At 39.1% G+C, this 13965-nt stretch overlaps 1 protein-coding gene across 1 annotated transcript in view; it reads left to right on the forward strand.

The window, feature by feature from the left end:
- The window catches only part of LOC124598276 (serine/threonine-protein phosphatase 6 regulatory ankyrin repeat subunit C-like), a 100192-nt gene that overhangs the window by 74909 nt on the left and 11318 nt on the right, over window positions 1-13965 (forward strand). The window contains exon 6 of the mRNA XM_047135990.1: window positions 1358-1459. Within this exon, the coding sequence (XP_046991946.1) occupies window positions 1358-1459 (102 nt within the window). The remainder of the gene's footprint in view (window positions 1-1357; window positions 1460-13965) is intronic.

Below are 13965 nucleotides of genomic sequence, written 5' to 3' on the forward strand. Positions count from 1 at the left end.
AAATGGTATATTTCTGCCATCACAAGTTCTTTGACTCTGAACCTAAGGGCCCATGCCATTTTGCTTGTCCAGTTCACTGTATGGTTTGTTGTAATGTGGACATCTGTATGAAATATACCAAGTCCTACAGAAATGTGTGTGTATCCTTGGGCTACAACCAACCGAAATCCCACATACATAATGGATGTATGAGTGCAGGTTGTAGACAAGTGGTTGATAACATGTGGAAGTTTGGGTTAGGCCATAAGTTGTGCTTGGATAGCATATTGGTAAGGTAACTGCTCATGATAAGTGAGAAATCCGGGTTCAAACTCTGGTCCAGCACGGATTTTCATTGTCATCACTCCATTACACAGCTGATGGTTGTCCATATTCACAACTGTGAATACATTTCATGTATTTCAATTAAGAGCTTAATTAAGTAATAAGGAGTGTGAAGTTCACTTAAGTTACAACAACCAAAGTGTAATGTCAAATCCTGGAACCAAACAAGCTTATGGGGTCTGATGGCAAAAGTAAATTTGGGTGTGACTTATATTGAATTCTGAATATCTTTTAAGTTAATTAGTCTCTGGAAAACAGAAAGAAATTACTGGAAAGAATGATGTGAGGACTTTGTAATGAGTGCCATCAATTCTCTTTTTCATATGGGATACTGTTGTAATGACTCTGATTTCTAATTTCTCTTAATTAATAAGGTCCATTGAAACTTCATGCGCCACTTTCTGCTTTAGTAACCCCTCCTCCCACACGAAATAAAAAGATTTGCTTTTGGTGATGTAAATTCCACTTAACTCCTCTATTATACAGAGTTTGACTTTGTCAGTATGTAGACAGCTGATAGTAGTCTGTATAAATTTACATGAATGCTTCATTTGCAGTATTAGGTACAAACAGCAGCTAAGTATTAGAAGAGAAGGAACAGTGCTTTTTGTTTTAAGCAGCTGCTCTTCTCGATCTAAAAGTGAGTCCCATGATTATTGATGTGAGCAGGTTAGCACAAGTGATAATATGCTGTTAGTATTCTTTACATAAGCCTGCAATTACTACTTTTGCCTGTTAATGTATAATTTGATTCATTCCATGCCTGTGAAGATTCTCTCTCATGATGGGATTTATGGAAAACAGCATGTGAATGAATGAAAATAGTATGTTTTGTAGATATATTTCCCTTACAAATCACACAGGGAAACATCTTTTATTGTGTATTTTTCTTTTTCTTGACACATTCCATACCTCTTCTCACTAATGGAATCCATCTAAAACCACTATAAATTTGATTGGAAATATAATTTCATGTGACTGTTATTCTAATATAATGAAATGAACATGAGATAAGTGATTGTTTGTCATACAGGCTGTAAGACTGCTATGGGCTGCAGGAAGCAACTTCCTTGACATCCCACAGGAATGTCGCAACAGAGCAGTGCATTTAGCAGTAACATCAGGAGATTTAGAGGTAAGCAAAACCACAACTGGAAATGCATTTGAAGTCAGTATATGTCTTTACTATTCTATGTGCAACCTTCTCCATAGCACATTTGATTAAATTTACAATGATGTTGAATAATTATCCACATTGACATTTGTTATTCTGTTGCTCTCTAGAACTCCCTTATCAGGATTAAATGAATCAGGGAAAAATTCTAAATACTATATACTGAAGAAAAATAATATTCATGCAAACTGAAAAGATTGGCATAGACTGGGATAATGTCCAAGGTGTGCACTGTGATTGCTTTATAAACATAATTTGTTTATTGCATTTTTACAGTCACTGGTCACATAAATGGTTTTAGTATCAGTTTCTACACTTAGAATATCATTATCAGATTGTCATATCATAACCACAACCAAGCGCAAATCAGAAAGCTGGGTCATCAGTGAAGTACAACACTTAGCACTAAAGCACATTGGTAATGAACACAGTTGTATACACAGATAAGAACTGTTCCTGGACAGAAAATGCTGCTATTTATACAAACATTGAACATAGCATAAAATGCAACAATTACAAACAAGAAATTTTGTCTATCTTCTAGAAATGACAAATTCAAAATTAAAAATATTTATTGTTGATCGGATGTAAACTGGCGAGCTACAGCATGCCACCCTGCAATGTTAGCTGATTATCCACATTCAATGCAGCACAATCATGGCATTTCTCCTTCTCTTGGAGAAACAGTGGCCCGCTGCTTCAGAAACTCTCATTGTAGACAATTACAACATCCTAGATCTAGATCTTGACAGTGGTCTTCTCTATGCTCTATATGGCAGCACTGCAGAATCCTTATGTTTTGGTTGTTCCATTACATCCTCTTCACAATGATGAATATCAATGATATTCACTCTGCTCATAGCTCCACAATCATCAAAATGGCCTTCAGTTTCCTTGAACAAGAAGCTCTCATCATTAATATGTGCCTTAGCATTGTAGTAGGTCCTCATCAGGAGGTACTGAATGATATCTCTGCACTTTTATCTTCTTCAAAAATGGCATAATTCTCAACTTCACATGTGACTCTCACAAGCAACAAAGGATACAGTATGTCCCAAAACGGTATTTTAGTAACCCACATTCCACACAGATGTAAAAATCCATACTGAGCATCCCGCACATTATCTTAATTAACACTGTTTCACAGTGTAGTGCTCTCGGTCCTTCTCTTTGGAGTCCTGGGATGGTATGCAAGCCAACACTCTTGCTTCTTTGGTCCTGGTGATGTTTCATGTAGCCATCCTGATTATTAACCATTTAAAACAGGAACATTGTATCCATTATCATTTCAGCCTCGCATCTGTAGAGGAGAATGGTGTGTAGTCTGTGGTGTTTTGTTTTTTTGTGATATATTTGAATGTTATGATGGGCAGTATTGTACCCCAATCTCTCTGTTCAACATCAAGTAACTCTGAGAATGTATTTGCCAATGTCTTATTAAAGCATTCTGTAAAACCATTTGCTGGTGGGTAGTAGACAGTTGTCATCCTGTGGGTGATGTTGCAGTCTGAAATTTCCACTGATACTAGTCTTGACTGTGTGGCATCAATAGGTCACATTGACCACACAAATTACAGTCTTTGGAACATTAACTGCTCTGACGAGCCGCCATGTTTAGTTCAGTCTGCCTTTGTACTTCATGCAGTGTTCATGTGTATCAGTCTCTATGGTAAAATATATGTGTATATAGAAAATTTGGGAGCTGTTAATTACGTATATTACAATCCGTATCCAGAATCCCATAACTGGAAAACTTTTCCATGATCAGAGATCATCACAAGGGCTGTCCCATGCTTAAAGAATGATGTCTTTTACAATGAACCTTGCAATTTCTAGTGCATTGGCAGTCAACACAGCTTTGGTGCCATGATATTGTGTGAAGTAATTATAGTAAACTAGTAATTATTGACTCTCATTTGTTGACTTTAGGGACTTCCCCAAGAGACTGATTCCAGTCCTGTGGTATGGCACTGCTGCTAGCAGAATTGGTATCAGACGTCCTTAAATAATTGTGGCATGTGCTTCCATTGTTGACGTCCCTTACTGTGGTTCACTTTATGTCTAATGGATTAATGGAGACCTGACAGCTGTGTCTGATTCTGTCTAGAGTCTTCACAAATCCCAGATGACCAGATACTTAAGTGTCATGTAAATTCTTCAGAATAATTCACTGAAAATGATCTGGGATAACACAACAATTTTTGCCCCATTGGATCATAGTTCCCCTTATGTAATATTCTGTTTACTACTTAGAAATTTCTTTCAGTAAGTTCCTCTTCCTTCAAGGCCTCTATTGTTTCCAGCAGTTCTAGATCTTCCACCTGTTCAACAGTAATGTCATTTAATGTAGCAATGGCTGAGATTTCATCCGCACTGCTGTGCTCAGCCAAAGGATTCCTTGAAAGGCAGTTGGCATCCACGTGTTTGCTATGCTTTTGTGTACCACTGTGATTCGTACTCCTAAAGCCTCAGTGCGCATCACACCACTCAATCCAATGGATTCTTCAGGCAAGTCAGTCAATATGTGAATGGTGGTCCATTATAATATTGAATGGTTTGAAAAAACACCATTGTAGGGTAGCTCATCTCAGATTTAGAGCATATTCTGGAAGCATAAATTATCACCATTTCAGCAACTTCGGGTGAATTGGCACAAGAACTGCAACTGCGCCAATTCCAGGGCCACTAGTGTTGGTTTAAAGTTCTGTTCCACCATTCTCTTCACACAATGCTAGAACTGGAGAAGATGTTAGCACCTCCTTAAGAACAAGGGATTATCTTTCTTGCACCCTATTTCAGGAAATTTTGGTGTCTCTCTGCAATAGTTGTTACAAGCAGTGTGTCTTGGTATAGCAGTCAGAAGTCCTTTATGAATCATCAGTGGTATAAACACATTCCAAGAAAGTTTCTCACATCGCAAGTTCACCAAGGAGTCATAAAATATGTGACTGATCTTATTTGCTTTGGATTGGAATGGAATGGACTCCATAGCTATTAACTAGGTGTCCCAGGGTTTTTATTTCTTGGGTAACAGAGAAGCACTTTTTTGTATTCAAGTGAAGATCTGTGGTGTTAACACTCTTCTACACACATGTTCTTCAAATATCTGCAAAAAATGACAATATCATCCAGGTACCAAAGACACGTTATCCATTTAAAATGTCAAAGCAGGTTGTCCTTCATATGCTCAAAGGTGGATGGGATGTTACATAGTCAAAACAGCACAAATTTGAACTCGTAGAGGCAGTCAGATGTTCTGAAGGCAGTCTTTTCCTGGTCAGTCTTGTCATCTTCAATATTCCAGTAGCACGTCTGCTTGTCCATAGGTGAGAGATACTTTGCTCCTTTCAAACAGTCGAGGGTGCCACTAATGTGTGGAAATGGGTAGACGCCTATTTTCATGATTTTGTTTGTGCATCAGTAGTCTATATAGAAATGCATTGTGCCGTAGTACTTCTTTTTGAGAACCACAGCAGAGAACCAAAATCTCTGTGAAGATTCAATGATGTCATCTTGAAGCTCAGCTATTGACATCATTTCATGTCTTGGCTATGAATGAAATAAGACACATGTATGCTATTTGAATATGTGCAAATTAGTCTAACATGTAAGGAATAAGTTAGCTTGCAGAAGTTATTATCTGTGAAAGTTGACAACATGAAGTGATGGAACTGAAAAGTACTATACGAGCACCAAAATTATTTCAAGAATAGATAAGTATTTTAATAAATTCCCTTAGCCAGCTATAGTCTTAGGAGAAGAAGCTTGTGGGAGATTGATGTAGCTGATCACTCAAGAGAAGAGGATCGGCTACACACAACGTGCAAGTTAACTGAATTGTGAGACATGTGTGCCTTGCAACTCAATACCACATGGTCTCTTGTTATCTGAAAATATTAGACTCATTTACACATATTCAAATAGCATACATGTGTTTTGGTTTGCTCATAGTCAAAACATGAAGTAATTCAAAAGTCTCCAGCCTCAAGTGAGTCCAATACATGAATGTGCTAAGCAATCTATATTCAATTGTTCCTTAGTCTTTTTTTACAATCACCACAGACACTAACACATCAGAGAATACAACATAATTATTCGTTGAGTTCTGCTCACATCTTCTGTGGTGCTGGCGGCAAACACTTGTCGTCATCAGTGACTCACCCCTCTTACAGTCTTCTAATAACAAACTTCTGACCTGCACATAGAAACAGGTGGATCGGTAGAAACGTTCTCACTCTCCCGCACTCATACCTAAAATATCGAGTGCTCAAGGCTTTTGAAGGCTGAGTGTTTCTAGAATTTACACTGTAATTCTTGAGGCACTACACTACTGTGTGTTAGTTGAGCACAATTCTTTGTTGGTGGCATCCTAAATTGATTCAGATGTTCCTATGCACATATCTTTAGGGATGAGCTGTGGCTGTTCATGACAGTGATCTAAAGTTACTTTTGATCATCTGTAGTGCTTATGAGCATCACTGTTATGTATGAGGGTAATCCCAAAAGTAAGGTCTCCTATTTTTTTTTTTTATAAGTACGTAGACCTGTTTATTTTTACAATGGTTTACATCAGTTTACAGCTTGAACATTTAGCTATTTTGTGACATAATCACCATTTCTGTCGATGCATTTTTGTAGACACTGTGGCAGTTTTCGTATGCCAATGTCATACCAGCTCGCCACCATTCTATTCAGAAAGTTATGTACCTCTTCTTTCACCTCGTCATCGGAGCTGAATCGCTTTCCGGCCAAATGTTCTTTTAACCTAGGGAATAGGTGATATTCACTGGGTACCAAGTCAGGACTATAGGGTGGATGGGTGATTATGTTCCACTGAAACTGTTGTAGGAGAGCAACAGTTTGCCGAGCAACATGTGGACGAGCGTTTTCATGGAGAATGTGTACGCCCTTGCTCAACATTGCTCTTCTCCGGTTCTGAATTGCCCGTTTGAGTTTTTTTAGAGCCTCACAGTACCTGTCAGCGTTAATTGTGATCCCAGTTGGCATAAAGTCGACCAACAATGCCCCTTTCCAATCCCAAAAAGCTGTTGTCATGACTTTCCCGGAAGACTGTGTTTGTTTGAATTTCCGCAGCTTTGGCGAAGAAGGATGCTGCTACTGGCATGATTGTTGCTGGGTCTCGGGTGTAAAGTGGTATGCCCACGTTTCATGACAATTAAGTCCAGAGAGTTGTCCTGTTTGGCTGCAAGGTGGTGAAGAAATGCACAGGAAGTATCAACTCGTTGCCGCACGTGGTCCTCAGTCAGCTTGTGTGGCACCTACCTTGCACACACCTGCCAGTAGTTCATTGTTTCCATTAAAATTCTGTGAGTGATGCTTTGGGAAACTTCAGGAACCAACGTGCAGAGATCATCCAGGGTGATCCGCAAATCTTCATGCATGCTTTGCTCAAAACTCAATACTGTCTCTTCAGAAATCGACAGTCTCCACCTCCTTTGTTCATCATGACTTTTGGTCCGATCAGATGAAAACTCTCTACACCACTTACAAACATTTTTGACATCCATGCACAACTCAACATACACTTCTGTCAATTGGCGATGGATGTCAATTGGCGCAGTGCCCTTTGTGTTCAAAAACTAAATAACTGTGTGCAATTCGCACTTGGCAGTAACATCCAATGGGAGCTCCATTCTCATCTGCTGCCAAGTGCCAAGGCAAGACTGAGCACTTCAGCATGGCATGCACATGTTTACACACAGCACGTGAAGCACTCTGTATAACAGTGTGACCAACTGCCACACAAATAGAGTCCTGTACTTATAAAAAATAGGAGACCCTACTTTTGGGATTACCCTCATAGAATTCTTTTGTGAGCATGAGTAGCTTTTTGTGATCAACAGAAGATTTACAGTTGAACTGAGCATCTAGACTGATAACTGGAACTCTTCTCATTGATGATGCTGATCTTCAATGGCAAACGATCACCTAGAACAATATATGTTACGTGAGCTTATTGGAATATCTTTTTTCAATCTGTAGCTCTGATCTTTGACAGCCTATGACTGCTTGTGATGCCTGCTAGAAGTCCTATCTGAGAATAATATTATGACCAAATCCTGTTAAAACATCAAAGCCAAAGGTGCTGTGTTCTGTCATTGATAGTTTTTCATACAAAACATTTTCCTGTCAGCTGGATGTATTTCACTTTTGTGTTTCCACACAGTTGCTTCAGCTGGTAAAGATAATCATTCAGTATTTCAGAAAAAGAAGATACTGAACTGAGTAGTGCCCAGACAGGTTGGCTGTTGATGATGACACTGATGGAATTTCCTGTCATCTTAGTAAAGAAGATTTTAATCTCTTGTGGCCTCACTTCCATATATGGTTGCCTCACTTAGTTTTCCTGAATTCAGCAGCTGGTACATTTTTATGGCAACAGGTAATATCTACAGCATGTTTGAAAGTGGTCTCATAGAGGGTATGGTAATGAATTTGCCCCACAAGTCAACTGTGATCATCTGCAGTTGACTGGCATGAATAGGACTGTTGTGATCATTGACGCCTTGGGGCATAATAGTCATTGACACTGATCTTCTTTCTCTGCTGTGGTGTATGAGTCATCCAGGGCATTTACAGTGCAAACATACCAGTGTGTTGTTTTCCATTCTCCAAATGTCTGTTCTTCTGCAGGGCACTGAATTTGGTGAAACAGTTGATTTGTTCTTGCATTGTCTCATTGCTGGAGTGTTGTTTGATAGCGGCAGCATAAGTTTGAGTTGGCTGAGTGCATTTTTCATTGCACTTTTGACTGGTGCCAGGAATTGGTGCTAAAATCAATACACCTCTTCTTCAACATTCTCTATTGCCACCAGATGTACTGGGTCAAAATTCATGGCTGCTATGTCTTGCGTACTTGGTCCAACATTTCTGGCTGCCATAAACTTTATCCCTTCTTTTACTATATGGCATATGAGATACATGTGATCATGGTGGCCTTCGCTCTTGACGTGAGTCCAGCACTGTGAAATTTGTTTTTGTTTGAGAAAACAACTATGCACAAAGTACTCATATTTGTTCTCAGTGATCTTGCAGAAGTCAAAATTGTGTAGTTAGTATCCTCAGACTGACATATCCTGCTTTGCAGGATCTTGTATAATTGATTTAACTGCCGTATGTAAAATGTTGACCATTAGTTTCAATAATATATGTGACTTTTTTACACGCCTTGCTCCACAACTTTTAAGAACCATGAAGTTGTAGCACAACACAACAGCTTAATGAGAGTTTATACGAACATCTGCATTTTAAGCCAGGTTTCCACTCGCAAGAAAATGATGCCACATGGCTGCTACTTGATTACCATTGTTGAAGAAGTGTGTGGAAACATCCAAATTTCTGTGGTGCCCCTGAGTGATGTCACTTTTAGCCATGCTGCAAAAAGTTAAAAACGCTTTAACTTTGTGATGCCATTTTCCTTCTCCCAACATCAATTAGTGCCAGAAAGGGCTGCCATCTTCAAAACTAACATGCTGTAGATGATGGTTTTCATATTTATACTTTACATAGTTTCAATGATCTATTGCATTAAGGATCTCTCAGATAAGTATTGTTTTGAGTGTAGTTCATTATGCTTCAGTGGCAGGATGTGACTTTGGTGTATAAAGGTATGCCATTGTGGTCATGAGCACATTATGGTTAATTTATGAGGTGACAGTATACGATGTTTTTATTACATGAGGTATTGATAAAATTTGTGTGTGAATAATCAAGTGTTATTTAATTGGTGAAACCTTATTTATAGTTTCACGACACCTCAGTTTATTCTAAAAATGGTGAAAATTAATGCAGTACTGGCAGTATATTCAGATTCTAGTACTGGAACCTTCAATGCTCCTTCTACACTTGCCCAGGGGATTTGAAAAACACCGTAACAAGGTTTCTGGTGGCAGAATTTTAATGGAAGAGATAAACTATATTACACACAGCATAGCTCCAAAACTCAGTGTACAATAAATTTGATATTTCAGTGTATTTAACTGATGAGTGGTGCTAGAGTGAAAATATTAGTTTTTAAATGAATCTTTAGGACATTGTAAAAAGCATCCAGCATATCACAGTAAACTTTGCAAATGTGCTTTTGAGGTGTGGTATATGCCCGAATATTGGAAATGTGTAATCGTCAGATGTCAAACATCATAGTGTTAGTTCTACTTTTACTTGAGGCAACACTGCATCTTTAATGTGAGTACCAGATTTTTTTAACAGAGCTAAAATCACAACTCTACTATAGTTCAATTCTTTTATCTTGGCGGCTCATGCATGCCCGCCCAGACGCGGGAGATTGCTGCGTTGCCAGTTGCACGTGCCAAGAGAAGCAGCGCCATTGTATAGTACAGTATAGTTCGCAAACTTATGTTTAGGAGGGAGCGCACAGTTTATGAAGTAAAGCCACCACGGCCGCATTAACCCTTTACCTACTTCAGAGACGTGCTCACCGCATTCCGCGCTGTGCGCGATTTTGTCATCATTGCACGGCTCGCCTGTGCAGACACATGGTGTTCCGACTGCTTTGACACACTTATCATTTGATTTCACAAAAACTGTTTGGCCCAAAAATTTGATTTCTTCTTGACTGATACCTTCCCCCCACAAATGACTTAACTTTGTTTCGATGTTCAATGCAGTTATTGTGCAGCATTAAATGTAGTAAACCACTGTACGAAATTTTGCAGAGGTAAAAGTCCACAGCGTATACTTTCCGTATGCTCGATTTTAGTTGCCACTAGAAATTTCAAAAAATTACATTCAAACAAATAAAATTAATGAAGTAAGACACTTAGGTATTGTTTTTAAATAAAGAAAATATTAAGCAACGAACAAGATTTGAACACAGAACCTTTCACTTAGCTGCCAAACACCTTAGCCATTATACTAACGCAAGTCGTCATTCAATGCAGTTCCTGGAGGAGTTCAAAGGATCACACAAAATACCAATAAATACTGTTGGTATGACTACGAATTACTCACGTTTCGTCGAAGTACAATAGGAAATAAACAATTACCACTGTTCTTTATTGCGAAAAAGTGGTTAGTGAGAATGAATTTCCTTGCTATTGCCTGAGTTAGGAGGCTTATTGCTTGTTTGGTTTAATTAATTAATAGAATATGAAGCAATTGGTATAAAGAATGATTTTTCCAAACTTTCTTTTATAGAAAGTCTGCTATCAAGACATTGCTTTTGTTCAATTACTTTATTTATGACTGAACGTTTCTAAAACTGAAGACACTCGTCCGTGCTCTGCACTGCAGTCAAACTCTGGCAACGTCGTTCTCTGTTAATTGGCTGACTGTGTTTTGTGACGTCAGATGCGCAGAACAAACCTAAACTCGGCCGCCGTCGTAAATGACGCGCACTTTAGTAGTAAAAATTAGCTTTCATTATTCAAAGCTGTTTCACGCTTGGGTATTTCTTTAGCATAAATTCCACTTTCAAATCCAACACTTGTGTTTTCTCTTTTTTATTGGATTTGGGGCTCAGATCTATACCATAACCTGAATGAGAACACCAGTGACTGTATGAATAATCTTAGCTGATGCTGTATTGAAAACAGTATCATGGCAATTTTGACACATGTATGTGGAAACAACAGCACACAGCATCAATGCTATATCAGCCATCATGTCACTTGCTGTGACATTGTTTTTGTTGCAGGAGAAAATCCGGCTTGAACACATCTATCAAGCCATTCCCCACCTGGCTTTCAGTGTCAAACATGGTGCACTTGGTCCAAAGTCAAGACAACTTTTACATTTTAACCTCTCAATTCAGACCACTTCTAACAGTTCAGATTTATGTTAAATATTAAACATTTGTTGGCAATTTTCATATAGTGTCTTGACCTCTTTATAATGATCAGTAACTTTAAAATTATAATTTAGCATTCCTGTTTTTAATACATGATGAAACTTAATCTACATCTACATCTACATTTAAACTCCACAAGCCACCCAACGGTGTGTGGCGGAGGGCACTTTACGTGGCACTGTCATTACCTCCCTTTCCTGTTCCAGTCGTGTATGGTTTGCGAGAAGAACGACTGTCTGAAAGCCTCTGTGCGTGCTCTAATCTCTCTAATTTTACATTCATGATCTCCTCGGGAGGTATAAGTAGGGGGAAGCAATATATTTGATACCTCATCCAGAAACGCACCCTCTCGAAACCTGGCGAGCAAGCTACACCGCGATGCAGAGTGCCTCTCTTGCAGAGTCTGCCACTTGAGTTTATTAAACATCTCCGTAATGCTATCACGGTTACCAAATAACCCTATGACAAAACGCGCCGCTCTTCTATGGATCTTCTCTATCTCCTCCGTCAAACCGATCTGGTACGGATCCCACACTGATGAGCAATACTCAAGTATAGGTCGAACTAGTGTTTTGTAAGCCACCTCCTTTGTTGATGGACTACATTTTCTAAGCACTCTCCCAATGAATCTCAACCTGGTACCCGCCTTACCAACAATTAATTTTATATGATCATTCCACTTCAAATCATTCCGCACGCATACTCTCAGATATTTTTCAGAAGTAACTGCTACCAGTGTTTGTTCCACTATCACATAATCATACAATAAAGGATCCTTCTTTCTATGTATTCGCAATACATTACATTTGTCTATGTTAAGGGACAGTTGCCACTCCCTGCACCAAGTGCCTATCCGCTGCAGATCTTCCTGCATTTCGCTACAATTTTCTAATGCTGCAACTTCTCTGTATACTACAGCATCATCCGCGAAAAGCCGCATGGAACTTCCGACACTATCTACTAGGTCATTTATATATATTGTGAAAAGCAATGGTCCCATAACACTCCCCTGTGGCACGCCAGAGGTTACTTTAACGTCTGTAGATGTCTCTCCATTGATAACAACATGCTGTGTTCTGTTTGCTAAAAACTCTTCAATCCAGCCACACAGCTGGTCTGATATTCCGTAGGCTCTTACTTTGTTTATCAGGCGACAGTGCGGAACTGTATTGAACGCCTTCCGGAAGTCAAGAAAAATAGCATCTACCTGGGAGCCTGTATCTAATATTTTCTGGGTCTCATGAACAAATAAAGCAAGTTGAGTCTCACACGATTGCTGTTTCCGGAATCCATGTTGATTCCTACATAGTAGATTCTGGGTTTCCAAAAATGACATGATACTCGAGCAAAAAACATGTTCTAAAATTCTACAACAGATTGACGTCAGAGATATAGGTCTATAGTTTTGTGCATCTGCTCGACAACCCTTCTTGAAGACTGGGACTACCTGTGCTCTTTTCCAATCATTTGGAACCCTCCGTTCCTCTAGAGACTTGCGGTACACGGCTGTTAGAAGGTGGGCAAGTTCTTTCGCCTACTCTGTGTAGAATCGAATTGGTATCCCGTCAGGTCCAGTGGACTTTCCTCTAATGAGTGATTCCAGTTGCTTTTCTATTCCTTGGACACTTATTTCGATGTCAGCCATTTTTTCATTTGTGCGAGGATTTAGAGAAGGAATTGCAGTGCGGTCTTCCTCTGTGAAACAGCTTTGGAAAAAGGTGTTTAGTATTTCAGCTTTACGTGTGTCATCCTCTGTTGCAATGCCATCATCATCCCAGAGTGTCTGGATATTCTGTTTCGAGCCACTTACTAATTTAACGTAAGACCAGAACTTCCTAGGATTTTCTGTCAAGTCGGTACATAGAATTTTACTTTCGAATTCACTGAACGCTTCATGCATAGCCCTCCTTATGCTAACTTTGACATCGTTTAGCTTCTGTTTGTCTGAGAGGTTTTGGCTGCATTTAAACTTGGAGTGAAGCTCTCTTTGCTTTCGCAGTAGTCTCATAACTTTGTTGTTGTACCACAGTGGGTTTTTCCCATCCCTCACAATTTTAATCGGCACGTACCTGTCTAAAATGCATTTTATGATTGCCTTGAACTTTTTCCATAAACACTCAACATTGTCAGTGTCAGAACAGAAATTTTCGTTTTGATCTGTTAGGTAGACTGAAATCTGCCTTCTATTAATCTTGCTAAACAGATAAACCTTCCTCCCTTTTTTTATATTCCTATTAACTTCCATATTCAGGGATGCTGCAACGGCCTTATGATCACTGATTCCCTGTTCTGCACTTAAAGAGTCGAAAAGTTTGGGTCTGTTTGTTATCAGTAGGTCCAAGATGTTATCTCCACGAGTCGGTTCTCTGTTTAATTGCTCGAGGTAATTTTCGGATAGTGCACTCAGTATAATGTCACTCGATGCTCTGTCCCTACCACCCGTCCTAAACATCTGAGTGTCCCAGTCTATATCTGGTAAATTGAAATCTCCACCTAAGACTATATCATGCTGAGAAAATTTATGTGAAATGTATTTCAAATTTTCTCTCAGTTGTTCTGCCACTAATGCTGCTGAGTCAGGAGGTCGGTAAAAGGAGCCAATTATTAACCTAGCTCGGTTGTTGAGTGTAACCTCCAC

This window comes from Schistocerca americana, chromosome 1, assembly GCF_021461395.2.
Source record: "Schistocerca americana isolate TAMUIC-IGC-003095 chromosome 1, iqSchAmer2.1, whole genome shotgun sequence".
Lineage (NCBI taxonomy): Eukaryota > Metazoa > Arthropoda > Insecta > Orthoptera > Acrididae > Schistocerca > Schistocerca americana.